The sequence below is a fragment of the Aspergillus brasiliensis genome (assembly GCF_001889945.1).
Source record: "Aspergillus brasiliensis CBS 101740 unplaced genomic scaffold ASPBRscaffold_7, whole genome shotgun sequence".
Classification (NCBI taxonomy): domain Eukaryota; kingdom Fungi; phylum Ascomycota; class Eurotiomycetes; order Eurotiales; family Aspergillaceae; genus Aspergillus; species Aspergillus brasiliensis.
In genome coordinates this window covers 414,075-434,094 of record NW_027137448.1, presented here as the reverse complement: position 1 = coordinate 434,094, position 20,020 = coordinate 414,075, and the positions used below count along the sequence as shown (strand labels likewise).

The 20,020-nt window shown below is 50.5% G+C and overlaps 3 protein-coding genes across 3 annotated transcripts; 1 reads left to right on the top strand and 2 right to left on the bottom strand.

Annotated features, from left to right (window-relative positions):
* Nucleotides 1–1,092: 1,092 nt before the first annotated feature.
* On the top strand, nt 1,093–2,682 carry ASPBRDRAFT_43844 (40S ribosomal protein eS6). Its single transcript, XM_067625070.1, has 6 exons — nt 1,093–1,389; nt 1,512–1,532; nt 1,607–1,652; nt 1,711–1,763; nt 1,836–2,154; nt 2,240–2,682. Exons 2-6 carry the CDS (start codon nt 1,520–1,522, stop codon nt 2,334–2,336), a joined length of 528 nt encoding a protein of 175 aa, XP_067478212.1. The 5' UTR covers nt 1,093–1,389; nt 1,512–1,519; the 3' UTR covers nt 2,337–2,682.
* Nucleotides 2,683–4,581: 1,899 nt separating this feature from the next.
* On the bottom strand, nt 4,582–6,370 carry ASPBRDRAFT_43843 (ribose-phosphate diphosphokinase). The gene is made up of 4 exons (XM_067625069.1): nt 6,098–6,370; nt 5,931–6,022; nt 5,486–5,858; nt 4,582–5,417 (listed from the first exon to the last, which is right to left on the bottom strand). The coding sequence occupies exons 1-4, from the start codon at nt 6,166–6,168 to the stop codon at nt 4,991–4,993; spliced, it is 963 nt and encodes a 320-aa protein (XP_067478211.1). The 5' UTR covers nt 6,169–6,370; the 3' UTR covers nt 4,582–4,990.
* Nucleotides 6,371–6,858: 488 nt separating this feature from the next.
* tom1 (E3 ubiquitin-protein ligase TOM1) lies at nt 6,859–19,337 on the bottom strand (the record flags this gene model as incomplete). Its single annotated transcript, XM_067620999.1, has 6 exons — nt 6,859–6,953; nt 7,019–7,363; nt 7,429–11,376; nt 11,427–15,263; nt 15,321–19,203; nt 19,290–19,337. 6 exons carry the CDS (start codon nt 19,335–19,337, stop codon nt 6,859–6,861), a joined length of 12,156 nt encoding a protein of 4,051 aa, XP_067478210.1.
* Between the last annotated feature and the right edge of the window lie 683 nt (nt 19,338–20,020).

Genomic DNA, 20,020 nt, shown 5'->3' with positions numbered 1-20,020 from the left:
CTCCTCGAAATCCTGGGGTCAACTTATGAAGACGCACTTCGAAGAAGCTCGTCCTAAACCTTTGCTGATCGTTGTGAATCCGACCCGGACCAGTCCGGCACCTGATTGACTGACTAGATCTGATCCCTATCGCCGATGCGCTCAGGGGTCAACTACAACTAACCCCTGGTTGGCATCCAACCACTCACTTGGGACAACAAGCTTATCTTTGAGAGAAGAGTTCTTATGTTACGAAACTTCTTGCATAACAATAAGCATGCGCGCTGCCTGTAATGCCTGGCTCGAAGCGCACACATCAGCCAACATGTACTGCATTTACTAGGCTGCAAGACGGTGTCTGGAGTACGCAACGAATGAGGGTCACCTCGGAGCAAGTCTCATATGACGAGAGATGTGGCACCTAAGGCGCAACACGGTGGCTCCCGGAATTGGCCTGGAGAGAGCTTAGGGGGCACTCTACTTAAGTCAGTCTAAAGGTTTGGTTAGTGGCGTTGATACATAGGCTGTTCTAGCTGTCCACTATTGAGATACATGTGGTCGCAATCAGGGGGATGTATGTTTAGCGGATATCAAAACTGAAGAATCCGATCTATAGAGATGTCTGACCCCAGGATCTGGACTACTTTGTACACAGTTCAGGGTCGCAAGGATCACACAAAGATCAGGTGACCTGGTACACGCTTACGCCTGAAGACGGGGCCTTATCCTACCTTTCAGACCGAGTAACTAGGTGCATCATCAGCGATTACGAGCATCATCGTATAACTAAGACTTTGCATATTCGATTCGACCATACCAAGTCAGTGGGATACTCAAGGGATAACAACACAGGCCTAGCCCGGTGGTTCCCAAAAGGGCAAGGGGGCAAGTCAGGTGCCGGAAGTGCTGACGTAAGAGCCCTACCGAGGGCGCTAAGTCCAGAAGGGTTAGTGGACTTAGTCAGCCGCCCACACAGGGAAATCTCGCTACACCACCAAAAAAATCCCACGAAGAACGAATCCCCGACGACCTGAACCTCCTCGACCTGTCGACAAACCGCGCCCTCCGTCTTGACCGCGCAGACCCGTCAAGATGAAGCTCAACATCTCCTACCCGGCCAATGGGTCTCAGAAGATCATCGAGGTTGACGATGAGCGCAAGCTCCGTCCCTTCATGGAGAAGCGCATGGGAACCGAAGTCAGCAACCCTCCCCCCTTGGATATCCGCACCCCGAAAACACCACAGTTGGAAAGAAAAGAAGAACGAAATTTTTGAGAAATACACACGAAAATATGGGACAAGCAGAAGACTGATTGGGGTTTCCTTTTTTGCTATAGGTTGCCGGCGACTCTCTCGGTGACGAGTTCAAGGGTTACATCCTCAAGATCACCGGTGGTAACGACAAGCAAGGTACGACTGGATTGCTTTTCCCCCTTTTCGGATTTGGGTTCGACTAGAAGGATTTCAAGACGACGAAATGGGGATATCATGGTTAAGAATGTACATTGGATGCTGACTTTGGTTCTTCACAGGTTTCCCCATGAAGCAGGGTGGTATGTACCGACCGACGCAATTATAATCCGACAATCACAAGAAACACAGCAGAAACTCATCGATTTGTGTGCAGTTCTCCTCCCCACCCGTACCCGCCTCCTCCTTGCCGATGGCCACAGGTAAATGCGACCTGCCGATAATGGAGATTACGAAATGGAAAACTGATATCCGCTGCAGCTGCTACCGCCCCCGCCGCACTGGTGAGCGCAAGCGCAAGTCCGTCCGTGGTGGTAGGTTACCAAACAACAAAATATCCGTTGCTATCGTGGTTAGGAGTTGATTCGTTGACACTCGTGTTACAGCCATCACCGGTCAGGATCTCGCTGTTCTTGCCCTGAGCATCGTCAAGCAGGGTGAGGGTGAGCTTCCCGGTCTCACCGACACCGTTGTCCCCAAGAGACTCGGCCCCAAGCGTGCCACCAAGATCCGCCGCTTCTTCGGTCTCGACAAGAAGGACGACGTCCGCAAGTTCGTCATCCGTCGTACCGTCACCCGTGAGGGCAAGCCCGACTACACCAAGGCCCCCAAGATCCAGCGTCTGGTTACTCCCCAGCGTCTCCAGCGCAAGCGCCAGCGCATTGCCCTCAAGCGCCGTCGTGCTGAGGCTGCCCGCGAGGCTGCGTAAGTGCACCCTCTATCCTTCTCTTTAGGGGGATATGTGCCCAACTGTATCACAACAACACATCGGCTAACCATGCGATCACAGTAACGACTACGCCAAGCTCCTTGCCAGCCGTGTCCACGAGGAGAAGGCCAAGCGCGATGAGCTCCGCAAGCGGAGAGCGTCTTCGATGAGGAAGTAAATGTGTTTGTCCGGGGGTTAATGGTCGGGTTACGTCTCTGTTCTAGCTAAGGGAAAAAGGGTATCATAGAAGAATCTCAAAGCAATGGGAAGGGGGATTTATTTTATCTACCCATTTTCTCTTTTCCTCTTCGAGTTCCGAAGCAGAGCGACCCAAGAACAAAAGCTCCTTGTTTGGGGAGGGAGAAAGAAGGAGAGAGAGAGAAGGCGTCTGCAGCGGACCGAGACTTTGGCGTGCCGATATTGTCTGATCCACACATCAAAAAAAAGGAAATGCTATATCTCCACATTTTATGGAAATGAAAGGGAAAAAATGTGAAAGAATTTCTTCGTTTTTCTTACACTTTTTTTTACTTATGGCCTTGCGACCATATCCCTTCCCCTTCCCTGGCATGGTTAAAAAAAGTTCATACCCAAGGACTCCGGTTCTCCGCAGATGATTCTTCTCTTATTTGCGTTGCTTGTGAATGAAATGAAACTCTTTGTATCCCAATTTCAGTCGGTGTTTTTTTCTTTTTTTGGTTTTATCAATTCCCTTATTGTAGAGTGATGCCTTGTCGACTGCCTTCACTAGACCCCTATCTTGGTGAGAAACTTAAAATCTGTCCCAATGTAGCCCAGCAGTGGATTATCTGTGTGGCCAGTACTTTTTTTTGTGTACCCACAATTTTAACCCAAGATCCCACTAACTAGCGATCGTTAGTCAAGTGCGGAGTAGACACAGACACAAGACAAGACACAGACACCAGTGTATTCTGACTGCACGTGCAGTCAGCACTTCAACGTTTTGAATATGCATAGTGCTCTTGATATTATTCCTGATTGCCCTCGTGGTTGTATTTTTACTAGAGATACCAGTATTCACAATTAATCAAATTCTCGCCACTCGTTTCAACAGTGCAGCATTGAATAGTATTATTTACAGGGCCGACGCGCAGAGTATATAAGTTACTACTACTACTTACTAGTTACTAGAGCTAGGCAGGTGAAGTCAAAGTCCGTTAGTACTAAGTTAGTACTACGTAGCACCCATTTATTTCTACGAAGCCACTCATTTACTCGTATTGAGTAGGTATCATCTACACATCATCAATAATAGTAAGCACTAACTTACTGTAAATAAGAACCCGAAACCCGCATTACCTAGTATCTGAAGTATATGACAAGACAACAAATAAGACAAATTGACATATACAACCCCATGACATGAATTCGTCAGCGTAATGTTTACCCAACTTAGTACATTTATCTAGATTAGTACTCGTGCTGACTTTTCAAACCGAAAGAACGAGACAACCAAACTTACCTTTCCCATCAATTCAATTCAGCCACCAACTCATTGTCTCACAACTCAATCGATACATCGAAGTTCAAATAAGAGGAAAGCAAGAAAAACCACTTACTAACTACTTGGCCACCTAACTTAGTGTTTATTTCATTCAAGTTCCACATATTGCACTTACACATAACCTACTATACGAAGATTAAGAATCAGACAGGTAGTACTAGGTGATGGTGTGTGATGAACGTGGACCCAATAATCAACATTTGACATGAGGAGAAAGAAAATGGGGTTACTTTGTTACTTTATTTGAACTATGAGTGGTTCAATAAGAAACCCTGTTATAGCTCGACAGTAAACTTCTATAATTGGTACTACTAGTAGTAGCTGGACTAGTAATGCTATCAGCCTAACAAACTAAGTTCCAGCCAAATTTAATACAACCACCAAACAAGAGATGGGATGTATCACTCCGGGAAACTCTCTCCACTCCATACTCCTCACTCTATCGGACGATATTCCGCTTCCCTGTGAGACAATACTAGTATAGTAGGTACTTAGTTGTGGCTTGAAGTCAAAACTGGGGTATACTTCATCGTGAAATGAGATAGTGCAACTGCCAAAACTGATCAATCAGTAAGTTAGTAAGGGAACGGCAAGTCTGATTCTTAGTACTATTAGTGGTGAAGAAGTCGGAAATATATATTTCGGAACTTATTAGACTACTACTTGCTGCAGGATCGATTTAGGGCTAGCCCGTGTGCCGTATGACCGCGGGACTTTTTACTAGTACTACTAGTAGCTGAAATCTCCGAGGTTAAATTGACGACTGCAAAGGTTTATTTCATAGAATTACCGTACAGGGATTCCCGTGTAGCGTTCCGTCAATTCCAGGTATTTCAAATTTGACTATATATCTATTTTCGGTGTATGTTACGTTTTCGGGATGAAAAGAGATTCAGATGGCCAATCTATTGTATCAGTATAATTCACATGTGATCCGCTCACAATAAAAATAAAGAGGACGTCGAAATGAAGACGACCAAGGGGCAAACAAAAAAGAAAAACCGTTGATATATGTACAATATAAATGCTTCAATTCAGCTGGTAATAGAAAGCAAAAGGCGCCGCCGACTTTTTCATATCTCCCTTCCTTTCCACCGTCTCAAGTTCCATAAGCATCATAACCGGTAAATGCGTTAAATATAATTTGACAGACGGAGGCGCCTATCCAGGGACTTCCATGGCTAAGAGTCCTGAGGTATCCGACTACGCACGACAACAAACAAAGTAGAAAAGCAGATATGAGCCGCCTCCAGGTAGCGGCATGTCCATCTTATCCTCCCTCACCGCCAAGTGTCCTAACTAGGTGTTTAGGCGACAGCGTGCGAGAACAGGAAGCTCACAGATTCGCCGTTGTGCGTACGTCTGCAGGCCTCTGCAAGGGTGGGGCTGATGTCGATCGTCTCGATCTTATCGCACTGCTCCTTCTTGTCTTCGTGAGGAACCGTGTTGGTCACAACAACACGGCTCAGGCAGCTCTTGTTGATGTTATCGGTGGCCTTTCCGGAAAGGATACCGTGGACGACGATAGCATTGACTTCCTTAGCTCCATGCTGCATCACAGTATCGGCGGCCTTGACGAGAGTACCGCAGGTATCAGCCATGTCGTCAACGATGATAGCAATTTTGTCCTTGACGCTACCAACGAGAACCATGCGCGAGACCTCGTTGGGACGGGGGCGCTCCTTGTGGATGAGCGCGAACTGGAGATCGAGGCGATCGGCAATGGCAGTGGCACTATTCAGAATTGCCCATTATTATCAACTTGCAATACAACCAGCACCCGCATAATCAGGTTCACTTACCGCTTAGCACCACCCGCATCGGGACTGACAATGATACAGTTGCTCACATCCAGGTGTTCCCGAATCCACTTTAGTATGCTAGGCTCGGCATACAGGTTATCGACGGGAACGTTGAAGAAACCTTGGATCTGGCTGGCATGGAGGTCCATGGTGATGACGTGGTTGCAACCAGCAGTCTGGAGCATGTTTGCCATGAGCTTGGCAGTGATAGGAGCACGGCTCTTATCCTTCTTATCTTGGCGCGCATAAGGGAAGTTGGGAATGACGGCCGTGATACGTCTGGCGGAGGCGGTCTTGCAAGCGTTGATCATGATGAGCAGCTCCATCAGTCCATCGTTGATATCATTGGGCCGCGTCGACTGCAAGATGAAAACTGCAGGGTGCACACATTAACCCGAGATCTTTTGCGGGCCTGAGTCTGAGCAGGCGGAGTGGACAACAATACCATCCTCATCTCGTACACTCTCTCCGATTGTGACACTCGTTTCCTGGTTCGAATATTGGAGGACCATGATCTTGGTCAGTTCAATGCCAAGCCTGTCAATTGAAACGGCTCGTTAGTCCATGGTGTACTGCAAGGGTGCAGAGATAGTCCAGAACTATAGCGCATACCGAGCTGCCACGAGGTTCGCAAGCTCAGGGTGACTGTTACCAGTCAGGAGCTTAATGGAATTGGAAGCCATTTTTGGAGATTTAAGAGAAACCGGAGGAGGGGTTCAGGTGAAAGCGGCGCGTGAATTCGGATAGGCGTAGAGTGGAGATCGATATGATGATAGAGAGTAAACGAAGAAGAGGGTATAGAGAGACTAAATTAGCATGCCTAAGAGACAGGAAACACCCATCGACCGGAGAGAGCAACGGATTGAAGAAGTTGAGATGCGAGCCGATGCCCCGCCGGCAGGTGACTTTTTCGCCCAGCAGAAAAAAGTTGCATCCCGTGACTCCCCGGGTCCACCGCCCCTCACCGCCTCCAGACTACGGAGAAGCACCCGGCTGACTAACCGCACCTCGATGCCTGGACAAGGCAGTGTGTGTGAAAGAACGAGAACAGTTAACTAGAATTTTTCTAAGTAATTGACACATAGCTGAAAAAGAGTACATGCTGCTGCAATTTGCAAAGTGAAACATAGAAATGAAAAAAAAAAAAAAGCCCTGAACCGATCCCCAGCATCCCAGCTGACCTGCACTTCAACTGGTCTGCCGGTTGCGGTCCATTTTCTTTCCTACCACAACCCCCACCATGCCTTTGGTAAGGTACAAACTAGCTGAAAATGTAAGATGTGCCAAACGCCATAATATGCTTCAGCATTGAGTCAAGGACACTGCGAGTGAAAGGGATCAACTCGGCAATAAGGGACATTAGCGCCACCATTTTATGCAAACCCGAAATATTCACTGCCAGCCGTCATCGCAGTGTAAAGACGTTGCCGTAAAGTTTCGTAGCTGTCATATTCTGGAAGATCCAGCTCTGTGCCACATAGTTAGCAAGCTGTGCCATGCAAAACAGTCTCGAACATCGTTGGGGGTGCTTACGGTTGAAACATGTATGAGAGCTTGGGAGACGATCCTTGTTGCCGTAATCACGGTGGATGTTGAACCGGCTGACTCCGTTCATACCCTCGAGTTCCTTGAATCCATTAAGAGGCACCTTACTAGTACCCGTAACGAACTGCAGAAGCTTGGCGCGTTCTTCCTTATCGAAGGAGCGGACAGCGCGCCAGAACCACTGAATCTGGGGCGAGGAGGCCGAGTAATTGTGATACTCGGTGTTGACCTTCCAATCATCCACTTCAATTTCAGGGAGACCGGAGATTAGCAACTCAAGTTCTTGCTCGTTGAAGATAGAAATCAAATCGGAGGGGATGATCTCATGGAATCCTAAACAAAACGTATTAGCCACATACTCAAGATAAAGCCAAGCGGAAGTGGAGGCTTAGGCATACCTTTCAGGAAATTGTCCAGCTGTTCTTTGACGGAGCCGACCAAGCGATAATCGACCACCCGTTGAATGTATTCCTCTTTGTTCTCTTCAGTGACAGGGATGTTACGTCCATTCTCAACAAGATCAATCACTTGTGTTTCTCCAAAGGCATCCGTCTCGACAGCGAACGTCTCGGTAATGATGTCAGTGATATCATTTTCGAGCATCCACAGGAGGGACTTGTAGTAGTCAAGGTCAAGCGTCTCCATATCTTTGATGGACACTGACCGACCGAGGATGCACTTGTAGACGGCGCGGCTGAAATGGCAGTCAAGGACGCGTCCCTCGTACAGGGCCTTGCCGATGATACGTCCAATGAACTTAAAAAACATCAGGTGTTCCGAATTGACACCACTGAGACGGTTCGGGTGGAATGTAGTCCTGTCCGAAGCAACAGGGATGAACAGAGCGTAATTGGGGTTGAACATGCCACGCGCGAGGACCTGGAACCATTCTCTTGTCACACCACCGGCATCGACACCCTCTTCACCATGGAAGCGCACGTTCAGCTTGCCATATTTCAGTTCGTCTGCTGATTTGAAGTACAAGGACTTGAAGGAATCCAAGAAGACCTGGTCACGCCTGACAGACAGCTGAAGGGGAGGATGAGGGTGACGAGGCTCAGCGCCACGGGAATGAATGCGACGAGTGAAGTAGTTGCGTTTGTTGTCGAACTCCAGAACCTTAGGGTTCTTTACCAGCAGCGAGAAAGTGCCACTCATCAACCTGGGGTTCTGCCGCACAAGCTCATTGAGAATCTTGCGATGTTCCTCTGTGAACTTGAAGAAGAGGCTTTCCATACTCAGACCAGCGTCAACGGAAGTGGTCGACACAGACAATTCCCTGCTGTTCCGAGAAAGAGATGTATCCTTGAGCGTGGTATTCTTGCAGACCACCATTAACGCTTCGATCAAAGGCAGAAGAATAGTTGCGACATTGAGCATATTCTCTTTCTGTCGAATAACGGCCATGCATTCGCTAAGCCTGGTCCACAGAGGCCCGAAAGTAGAGCATTCGTACAACGTTTGTAGAACATCTTCCTTAGCGGCGTTGTCAGGCTCGGCTCCCTTCACCTTGTCCGTTCGAGACGGATCAAAGAGATAATCGAGGGCCGTGAGAACACGCAGTAGCTTGGCCTGATCAGAACTGGCTGGCGAGAACTTGGCCAAAGCTAGACCCTGCATATCGGTACCAGTCCGAGCCTGGTGAATATGCGATAGCAGTTCATCAAGATCAGTAAGAATGACGGTGCTCAAAGTTTGAGCCTGGCTGACCAGCTCGTTCCCAATCACATCCCTAGCTCCAGGGACAGCAGATAGGTTATTAATGGTGGAAAGTGTGTCTCTGAATGTCTTTCCGTTGCATTCACGAGCGGCGAGGATATGGACCACCAACTGTAAGTTGTGATCAGGGACAACTGGTGGTTCGATGGTTTTTCTCTTGTGCTTCTCATCTTCAGTTGTGGTCTTTGTTTTGTCTCCCTTGGCAGCTTCCGCTGGTTCCGCATGCTCTGGCTGAGCAGACTCAGTTTGCGTTTGCGTAGTCTCGACAGCGGGAAGTGGTGCATCCGTCATTGTCGTATCCGTGCCAGAGCCAGTCTGATCTGTCGAAGCGGGCGGCTGCTGTTCCTGTTCTTCAGCCGATCTTTCACCCTGCACCTGCTCGGGCTGCTTGCCCTTAGCCTTCTCCTCTTCCTCCTGCTTTTCTTTCTCCCGACGGAGCAAGAGTGTAAGAGGCTGTGTAATACTGCTCAGAAGACTTGATAACTGCTCCATGCAATTAGGGTTCTCCATGATTAACTTGCGGTCAAGTAGGGTTAGCAATGCATTGATAGCAAACTTGTTAGCCCTGTTTTCCTTGCCCTTGCCCTTGCGGAGAGCCTTCAGCTTCAAAGCCGGAGAAGAGTCATGCTCGGTCAGGAAAAACCAGGCAATGTGAGGGTTATACTGCGACAGGAAAGATAGAGTTCCCAGACACTGCTGTACAACCATGATCGGAGTCACTTCATTGCTGACGTTCGAAGATCCTTGGAACGACAAATTCCGTTTAACGGACTGAGGTGTTTTCTGAACCGACGGGGGCTTAGCACGGAGTGAGAGCTGAGCAAAACTGCGTTCGATCGCCGAGACATCTGCACTACCGTCTTGTAGTACGGAAAGCAGAAGGCTAATGACTTCCATCCTATTCTGGCGGTTCTCGCACACATTATGGAGAATGTCGTTCAACTGGTGGCGCGCGTTGCCTTGGAGAGGCATAAACATCAGACGTAGTAAAGTAGCGACGCCGGCCTTGTCCAGCATCTGGACGATTTGACGTCGCTGTTGCTTTTTAGGCTCCTGATCGTCGGCTGGCTCACGTCGGTGACGGTGGTCGACCCGAGTGATATCGCCAAACTGTGCCAATCGTCTGCCTGGCAGCGCACGAGCCTCCGATAGGAACTCTGGACCTAATGTTGCAAGAACTTCTTCGGGCTGATCAGCCAGAACAGCTTGACGTAATGATGGATCAAGCGTAGCCAGAAAACTGGCAGGATCCATATCTTCTGCATGAGTAGGAGCAGGAGCAGCACCAGCACCAGCACGGGCAGCAGCAGCTTGTCGGCGCGCACTGTCACGCTCCCGGCGACGACGATCGGCCGCTTCTTGCTGCAGCAACTCCTCCCGAATCTCCGGAGGCAGGGCTTCCAAGAACTCCGGATTGATTTCACTAGGCTCTTCGCCAGCAGCAGCGGCCTGAGAACGTTGTTCTGCAAGCTGCTGCATGATGACTTCCTCTCTCAGTTCCTCAGGTAAGGCTTCCAGGTACTCCGGATCAATTTCCATGCCAGTAATGTCAAGCTGGCGGCCTCTGATAGTTGTGTGCACGCGGGGAGCAGGTTCTGACGGGCCTGTCTCAGTCTCGGATGCCGGTGCTACGGCCTCATTGCCGGTGTCCGTCCGCTGTACATCGTCCATGGGCTCCGTCTCGATACCGGATGCTTGTCGCTCTGCTTCCTGACGTTGCAGTTCTTGCTGCCGTCTGGTATTCTCCTCCTCTTCCTTGCGCTGTCGCTCTTTCTCCTCTTCTTCCCTGGCGATGCGCTCTTGACGTTCACGTTCTGCGCGCTCTTCTTCTCGCCGCTTTCGCTCTTCCTCCATCTGCTTCTCCCGTTTCTTTTCTTCCTCAATCGCGGGGGGCACCATAATCTTCAACAAGGAGTTGACCACACGCTGGGTCTTCTCAACGTATGCGCTGCTGAACAGAATACGGGCCTCCTCTTGCCAGCGGCTCCTGGTTGTAGCTAAGGCGAAGCTCACGGCCTGGGAAGGATCGTCGCGAGTACGGGAAGGAGGAGCTTGCTGCCTGCCAAGCCCGAATATGTCTTGAATGCGGTTAGGCAAGATTGCACGTCTATCAACGTGGACATGGATGCCATCCGGACGGGTGATGACCCCAAATCCTGGGCCTCCCTGCCCGCCAATAGCCTGCAGAACTGCGTTCATGAAGCTAACAGGACTATCCATCGGAAGCAGGCGTCCCGTGGATACGGGCTCCATGCCATGGACCCAGTCGGTGAAAGCTTCATTGCCAGGTACGCGGGGCTGGCCAGCTGCCTCGGAGCCACGGTCTGTTCGAACAAGGAGCGGGTTTGTCCCGTCATCGTTTCCACGGGCCGGGACTTGAGTTCTATGGAGCCGATAGGGCTGAATGGGAACAATACCGTGCCGACTGGGCATTATTCCGCTAACTGCAGCCCATGCCGGCCGAGTACCATGGAATCGGGAGTGATGATGGCCTCGTGGCGGGTGATCATCACCTTCCCATCCCCAAGGGTCCATAAGATCTTCCTCATCATCGAAGCCTTGGTAAGATCCTTGGTCGTCATCGGCATCCTCGAGCTCTTCTTCGAGTTCCTCAAGTTCCTCGTCTTCTTGGAGTATGGTTAGCGCTGGGTACATGGATATGTTTAGGAGCACTTACCCTCTTCTTCAGCCAGATCATCATCAACGATGTCTTCGTGCATATCCCCGAGACTGTCAGCTTGGAGATCTTCGACACCACCGGCAGCCTCATTGAGGACACGGAACAAATCGTCAAATCGCTGCCCATCGTCGCGCTGCTCTGCCTGGCGAAGACTATCGGCCAATTCGTCCTCGAATTGATTCATGATCTCAGCTTCTTCGTCATCTTCAGACATCTCTTCACTTTCCCATTCGTCGTCATCGCCCTCCTCTAGGCTGTCGTTATCGTGGTCTCCAGTGATTTCACCGGCGAGGATTTCGTCATCATCCATGTCGGAGTCGTCCTCGTCCTCATCATCTTCGTCGTCATCTTCATCATCTTCATCGTCGTCGATGACCACTTCGATATCCATGCCGTTATCGCCAGGAAGGCCCTCGATCGGCCCGACGCCTTCGATTTCATCCTCTTCGTCACTGACTACCTCGCCATCGTCTTCTGGCAAGTCTTCATCGTAATCCATCTCCTCACCATACTCATCGTCGTACATTTCGTCATCCTCCTCTTCTGATTCTTCAGAGCTTGTCTCCTCTTCGTGCCGAGGCTCGAGCATGCCCAGTGTGGAATGGCGGAAGAGATCGGGAGTCTCCTCCCGGTCATCTTCCATATCTGAAACCGATGTAGCTGAGGAAATCTCATCGTCTTCGGTTTCACCGAGAGTGGAAATGTCTGATGACTCGCTCAATACCACTGCAGTCTGCGTGAGCTTGTTGAGAGGGCGCAAAATGTATTTGATGACCCGTTTGGACGCGGGGAAGTTGAGGTCAATCTCAGCGACTGAAGCTGTGAGCGCGGAGATGAAGTGCTTCTCGAACATAGTCTTAGCCAATTGCCTAGTCGAAGACGCGAAAGCTGTTTCTCCAGAAACGAACGCATATCCGCTGAGCATCTTATCAAAGAGATCCGCAAGTGACATCAGCCTAGAATACTTGGCGTCAAGGGGTTCGTTCGAAGCATTTGCTTCCTTGTATGACCTCAGCGCATGTTCCAAGACAAATCTCCGCACGAAGGCAAGCTCGGGCTCGTCATCCTCATTAAGGTCCTGATCATTACGGCGCCTTCCAGGCCCGCCAAATTCGCCAGTCTTCGTACATAGAGCAACAAGCACACGCATTGTCCAAGCAGACGTATTGCTTCGCTTCTTGAACGCGACCGATTCGTCATGTTCCATAGTGCCGACCGGTACTAGAGCATTCAGGAGATAGTTCAAGATCCCCGAGCGAGGCTTTGACGGGGTAGCCGCATGAGGATCTGCCTTGCGAGAGAAATTGATGAATTCAACCTTCGTGCGATTGTAAGACGAGAGAAGCTCAGTCAAGCACTGCAAGAGGAAGCACCGATAAATGTAGATTGGGTGGTCGTCCGCCTTGAAAGCTGGCTTTTCTGACTTTTTGGAGTTGCGTGTGCCCTGCGCGTCGGTGCTAGAAACAGATGGAGGAGGTTCATCGATTGACATTTCCACATCGGTCTGAGTCTCCGATTGATCGGGGGCAGAAGGGTCCACGCCCTCGGTGGGAGCTTCTTTATCATCAACATCCTTGTACGACAGAAGCTCAGAAAGTAGATAGTGGATAACGCCATCAGGGTTCTCCACCACAGGCGGCTTAAGGTCACTAGATTTTGCCTTGTCCTTATCCTCAGATGATGCTCCACCTGCCTGACCCTCGCCCTTCTCCGGACTATCAGGCGTTTCTTTAACCGTTGTGGGTTCTGAAGAACTGTTCTTCTTGTCGGCCTTCAGCGTGAGAACCTGAGGTCGTTGACGGTTGTCATATCGCTGCAACTTCAATTTCTCGTTGGACACTTCAACAAAAATCTCAGGGGATCTGAGGACAAGATGATACAGTTGTCGCACATAACCGGTTGTATCAATCTGGCGGGACGATTTGGCTTCGAAGTTGGCAACAATCTCACTTCTCATGATCTGCCGGATGGTGTCCTCGTCCTCGATGATGTGTCTTAAGATCAACATGAAAGCTCCCTGAAGTTTCTCATTTGTAGAGCTAGACAGTTGTTTGACCATGACAAATAGACGTTGTAGGCTTCGTTTCTCTCCTAGCCGCACAGCGATGCTGCGACTGCGTGTGAGAATGACCAGAATTCGACAGACCGAAAGGGCCAATGTATCATCCTTGCCTATCCTAGGTAGTATTTCAACTAGTGCCTCATACAGCTGCACTTTCTGGTCCAGTGATACAAGAGGCTCCTCCAAGTGAGCTGGTTGCTCGTCATCTGCACTTGGATTCTCATTATCAGGGATACTCCAACGGATTTGAGGTGGTTGGCAGTCATCAGAAAGCAACTTCTCTAGCACCAGGAGCACATGGCCGATCCAAGGAAACGATTCATCGGACGACTTTTCGGGTAGCACTTGAATGAACCCAAGGAATGTTGTGAAGCATTCTTTAAGCTCACCCAGGGTTGCGGTATACATTTCCCGGTCCTGGACGACTAGAGCGAGAAGGTGAGCATAGGCGGCCACCTTTTTGCCAGCTGCCTGGAAATTCTCCATCTGTAAGGAGACCAAAGATTGCACAAGGATCTCGCCCACCTCCCTTCTGAAACTCTCCGCGTCGCGGTGTCTCCTCGTTGCGGAAGCAATCAGATCAGCCAGCTCAAAAGACACGTCGTGGTGCTCATTCAAGATGTCCAAGCAACGCTCAATCAAATTGGAGCGAACCTGCTCACGTTCCTTATCCAGATCCTCGACCGTAGTCACCTCACGCCGTCTCGTAGGCTGTTCGGAGCGTTGTTCTGGTGATTGATTTGCCGGAAGGGTTGAAGGCTCTGAAGAACTACCGCCGGGAGCGTTAGAAATGCGGGGCGTGATTATTGGAGACTCCTCATGTTCGTCGCTCCCTGTGGCATGGTCATCGTTCAAAATATGGGTCAGGGCTCTCGCCAAGAACTCAGATCCATGTCTGACTTCGCTGTCTTCGGATCTGCCTTGACCTTGGTCTTGACGGGACGCATCATCGGCCGGCCGACCTGAAGCTTGTGCCAAAAGCATGGCAAGTGCGGACCGCTCGAGGAACCCATTGTCAAACGACGGAGCATCGCCTACAGGCTCGTCAGATCCTTCAGCCCCTGACGTGGATCGAATCGACTCGATGTCACTAGGGGATGGCTCCGCCCTTGGAGGGGCTCTTAGCCGACTTTGTGCCCTGCAGTACTCCTCGGCGGCGGCATACACGTTGTTGCAGCGATAAAGCGCTTCCTTGGCAAGCTGTCCATCGAATCCCTTCTCTTGCAAAGACACCATGCGGTCCTTGTTCACGACAAACATTCTTCTCGCGACGTCTGCCACCATAGGAGGCACATCGGAGCTGCGAGCAGCTCCCGTCTCATATTCACCATCGAGTGACGAACGTAGAATATCGATGAGGCACTTGACAACAGAACTGGAGGATTGAGCGGCGAAGTCGGAATTCCACATGTCCCGAGCCATCGGTAAAATCTCCATCCGAAGGTCCACCAAGAACTGGCCTGGTTGGAAGTAGTCGGGGCGATCTCGGTCGCGATCACTTGTCATGGCTTGAGTTTGACTGGAATCAATAATATTCTTCCCTGAGGCAAGCTCAGAGAAAAAGCTGAGAATAATCTTGATACCACCGTAAGCGGATGTGAGCCGCGCCGAGACATCTTGTTCAGATTCAGCGACAGACTCAGGCGGTGTGAGGGCCTTAACCTCCTGCACAAATAGGTCGCAGATATCTTTCGTTACTTTCAGGCCTCCGTGTCTCTTGAAGGAGAACAAAACCAGCGTAAGGTAGTGTGAATGAGGACGGTCCGCGGTAGCTACATTATGGTCAGCATCTAGGCAAGAATCGGCTAAGGGAAAGGAAACCATCCTACCTTCAAACAGGAGATGGGAGAACGAAGACAGTATAACAATCAGATAAGCGAAACGGAGCTTGGAGTTGTCACTAGCGTTTGGCGGCTGGAATCGCAATTGCTCAAGCACGGCATCCGCAATAGCATCTGCTACTAGAGATGCATTCTGCTTCTGGTAAAGATCGGTTCTTCTCTTTCCAATCAGACCGAGTCCCAGGTTATGGAAGAAGCCAGTTATTGAAGAAGGCAATGAGCTGAGGAGATATCGAAGGGCTTGAACATTTTTAAACGCCACACCGTCTTCAGCAATCTTGGGAGCGGTAGGCTCTTTGGACTCTTGCGCAGCTCCAGGTTGGGCACTATCGCTAGCAGCTGGACTTTCCCTGTTGGGCTCCGCACCAGGCACGTTAGTGTTTCCTTCGGAACTGATTTGTCCCGCGATAGGATTAGACCTTTCTGGAGCTGAGCCAGACTGTTGTTGGACCTTGGTTGCCTGATCCCAAGTGTCAGGTATGTTCTTTTCGAGCAGTATTTCCTCCCAGACGCAGGCTGCATGCAGACCTCCCAACTTCTTCACAAGGGAACAATATCGATCGACTAGGTTGGCTTGTGCAAAAGCGGAGGTTTGCTGGCTCGGACGCGTCTGGTACAGAGGCATTGAATAAATCTCACGGAGGAAATCAGTTAGGATAAGAGCGGCCCCCATATGCTTTGCGAAGAACGTTCCATGTGCCTTGGAGGTACTGAGCGTCTCCTTGCCCTTGTCTTCAGACGCCCCACTGGATGTCGCCGTGATCAATGGGGTGAAAAAGCCCGAATGAGTGGGCTCCTGCCAGAAGGCTGAGAGCATGTCGACAGCTCGCTCCGTTCGCTGGACGAGGGACGGCACAACCAAGTGAGGCTTCGTTTCTGCAAGCATATGTACTAGGACTGCAAGCTCCTGGTTGGCATCCGTATTATGGAAATCGAATGGGAGGCTTTGCAAAGTCGCAAGATCCAAGACAAACTCTACACCGCCGGATTCAATGAAATACGAGCAGTTGGGCTGGTTCTCGAAGAAGGCGCCCAGGAATCGAACGACTGGGTACAGGTAGTCAGTGGCAGTGAGACCCGCAGCGTCCGTTTCCTTCGGCTCAATGTTGTCATTCGACGATGGAAGGATCTGACTTAAATCGCCGAGTTGTAGCTTTCCGCCGTTCGGGAGCTGATCGGACGTCAACTGCGGCACGCCGAAAGTGGAGGCATCGTCGGGCTGGTCTTCATCATCAATACCAATTGCCTTCAGCAAGTTGGAAGTAGTACCCGAGATGATGGGCTTTCCTTCCGGGTTCTCAGTCCACAACTTCGCACCCATTCCGACTGACCAGGCCTTAGCTCTGCACAGAAGTCCAACACGCGCAACCATCACGATAACTGCAGTCATTATGTGAGATTTTAGCGCTGGATGATGACGCACCAACTCATCAAATGTGGTACCTAGCAAACGAACCAGGTTGGGATCGTCCTTTAGACATTTGACGTGCTCGGGATTCTCGAAGATTTCAAAGAAGCTCTCCAAGGCATCGGAGGATTTAAACAGATCGAGACCAGATGCATTCAAGCAAATGGCTCCAAAAGCGGAGGGAATGCATGTGAGAGCTTCGGCTGCGGGCATGATCCCTGGAGCCAAACGCGCCTCTGCCGATCGTACAATGGTATATTCCCGAGGGTTCTTACCATTCTCTGCTGGTGCCTCGGTAGCACTGGTCTCAGGAAGCCCCGAGGGCTCACCCTCAACATTAGCACTTTCGGGTTCGGTAACTAGCTTCTCCTGGGCCTTCAATTCAGAAGAAGTAACGGCCTCCAGGAAGCTCTTGCTCAGACCAGCCTCGGCAATTACTGCGTAGCTGGTGGGCTCGTTGTTAATAAAGCTGCTCAGGATGGCGACCGCATTGCTCCAGACGTGAGAACCAAAAACCCGGGCGTTTTCCAACACCAAGCGCAGGGAAGTGAGCAACTGAGGAGAATCAATCAGATTCCGAAGGACACGGTCAAATCCGCCGCCATTGTGCTGCATGATATGGTTGACAAATCGGAACATCCAGCGCAGGGTTTGTTGTTGGAAATAAGGGATTTGGTAGTCGATCGATGGAGTTTTGTGCTGTGAAGGTATTCCAGCTCCCTTGGATACATTTTCAAAGGACGACTTGGTTTCGTGATCAATCAAGTCGGAAATTGCGTCGAACCCTTTGGCGCTAGTGAGCGTGCCCAGAGTATCACGCACAGCATGGACAAATGTGTCCAGAAATTCCATGATGCGAGAGTAAACTCGACGGGCCTTCTCTGTCCGAAGCTTCAGAACATCAACAAACATGGGAATCAAGCCAGCAGAAACAAGAGTCTCTGGGGTCCTGGTACTAGAGCCGGGAAGGGTCCGTAACAGAGCGAGTAAAGCATCTCGCCACTCATCCTGGCTACCATCTTCACCATCAGTGTCGTCGGAACCCAGCTCATTGACGGTTTTGCGAGTCAAGAACATCAGCACACCATGGTTTACATTGACACTCAATGCGCCGCAAACGTCAATCGCGCGTGCCTTGTGTTTCGCGAGAGCATCAAGAGCCTGGAGAGCCAATGTCTGCAACGTCCGTGAGACAGGGAGGTCGCCACTCGCACCTAGATGAACCAATTCGCCTAGCTGATAAGCGAGCTGCAGACGCTTTGGCTGCTCCATATCATATTGAAGGACTTTCTGCTGGAACAGCGGCTCGGGATAAACATAAGCTAAGTTCGTGAGGGCGAGAATTCTGATAGCCAGGATTTGCTCCCGCGTGGAGTTTGACGTTGCCAATCCCCGGGCTGTACGGATCCGATGAAGTAGTTCGTATTTCGAGTCATCTGGTACTTCGTCTACATGCGCGGCAACAAGATCTTCGGCACTTGCCGAGGAAATTTTCGAATATGGTACTTCGAGTGTCTTGCCACCCCGCAGCGTCTCGTCCTGTTTTCCGGGTGTAGAGGTTACAGATGCAGGCGAATCCTCGGCAGTCGACATACGGCTCAGGCGTGGTGTAGGGTGGGTGTGGCTTCTGCGTAGAGGCGTCGGTGTGGTAGGGGCCTGTACCGATGGTCCACCAGTGCCGGTCTCCGGTGCAGTCTTGACCGGTTCTGATGTGCCAGACGGATAATAAAGCAGGCGCACATTGCCCCATTCATCCCAGTTATCGTTCTCCCGTACAAGGACAGACATATCATTGGCATTATGCCTGGCCTGAGAAGCCTTCTCCTTGGACTTGATGGAAGCTGCCGGGGATACAGCCGTTCTTCCTGGAACAGAAGGGCGCAGAAACGGCGCTGCAACTTTCTGCAACTTCTCCAAGTCAATGTTGTAGTGCGCTGCCAGCAAGCTGTGCTGGATATGGGAGCCGCCCCGTTGGCGTGAATGATACCGCTGTGCCAGACACAGAGATAAACGGAGGGTAGACTGAAGCAGAGAGAGTGAAGTGGTGTTCAAAAGTTCGCCCAGGCGTTCACTGCTGCTGTACAAGCTGCGATTACCGCACTTTTCTAGCAGCAGCCTAGAGAAATCAAGAATAACCTCTAAAAGCTCCCTGTCTCCTTCCGGTCCATATCCAAGTTCCGCCAGCTTTGCATCAACATCCTGAGGTTTTCCTGCACTTTCACCATGCACATAGGACTCCACCAGAAAGTCTTTGCCGAAAGGCTTCGTCTGAGGACCGTTGTTCAAAGCGTATTTCTCGATGGCAGATGCCAAAATCTCGTCGAAACGGTTGAGGACGTTAATCCAATGGTACAGGTCGCCTCTGGGGAAGGGCCATATGCGAGAGAAGGATCTGAGATGTGAAGGAAGCTCTGGGACTGGAATAGTGGTGGCACGGGCTACAAAATCCGCCAAGTATGGTGACTAAATTGATAGAAAGAGCGAAGGAAAATTTCAGTTAGCCTTACAGAACTGACAGATGGAACGCGGGGTGCAAAAGAGGAACTCACGATCGTAGCCTCGTGTTTTTGGCTCGCCACCTTCTTAATTCTCCCCATAGTGACAGTTAAGAGGCAATGGCAATCATGAGGAGGCTGAGAAAGCCAGGAGGGCGTCTCCTTGAGAGGGTGGGGGGGGTTGATCTCTTAAGACCGGGTCGCGGAGCAAGTCGCGAGAAGACCTTATGACGTTTTTTTTTCGGACCTCTCCTTCCTCAACAAAAACCCGAAGAATGGAAGAGAGAGGAAGTAGTGAAATTGGAGAATCCCGTTGGATCACTGAGAGGTTTAGGTGAAGCGAAAGAACTCGGGTGATCCCAGTCGATCTAAACTTTCCGCGACAGGTGGGATGGTTTAAATAAGATAAGGACTGAGGGTTGCGGCTTCGCCCAGTATCGCTGGGAGTCAGAATGACAGGGGACGGTGCAGGTCGTCAGCCCTGAGACTTTGACATCCAAATAAATTAAAGCTTTAAACAGATGAGGATGTAAGAGCGGTACGTGGGGAAGGGTGGGAGAGGAAAAGATCGTTGTAAGGTTGATGGAGGGAGGGAAGAGGGAAGAAGAGGAGAATGTGGTAGGTGTTGGAAGGTTCGTGAATCCGATGATGGGCTTTGGGGGAGCTCTGGGCGGCTCTCACTCACTCACAGTCAGTCACTTGCACTCTCACCTTTACTACTTCCCGCTGGTCGCGGTGTGGCTCCGGGCAGCCGGAGCGGGTCTTCTTCTTTCCCCGCCGGCCAA

Bases quoted from the DNA above. Each gene is read 5' to 3' on its own strand.
- ASPBRDRAFT_43843 (XM_067625069.1), bottom strand. From the start codon at position 6,168: ATGGCTTCCAATTCCATTAAGCTCCTGACTGGTAACAGTCACCCTGAG. The intron at 6,023-6,097 runs GTATGCGCTATA...TTCAATTGACAG, and splicing joins GCGAACCTCGTGGCAGCTCG to GCTTGGCATTGAACTGACCA. The intron at 5,418-5,485 runs GTAAGTGAACCT...AATTCTGAATAG, and splicing joins GATGCGGGTGGTGCTAAGCG to TGCCACTGCCATTGCCGATC.
- ASPBRDRAFT_43844 (XM_067625070.1), top strand. The intron at 1,764-1,835 runs GTAGGTTACCAA...CTCGTGTTACAG, and splicing joins GCGCAAGTCCGTCCGTGGTG to CCATCACCGGTCAGGATCTC. The intron at 2,155-2,239 runs GTAAGTGCACCC...ATGCGATCACAG, and splicing joins GAGGCTGCCCGCGAGGCTGC to TAACGACTACGCCAAGCTCC.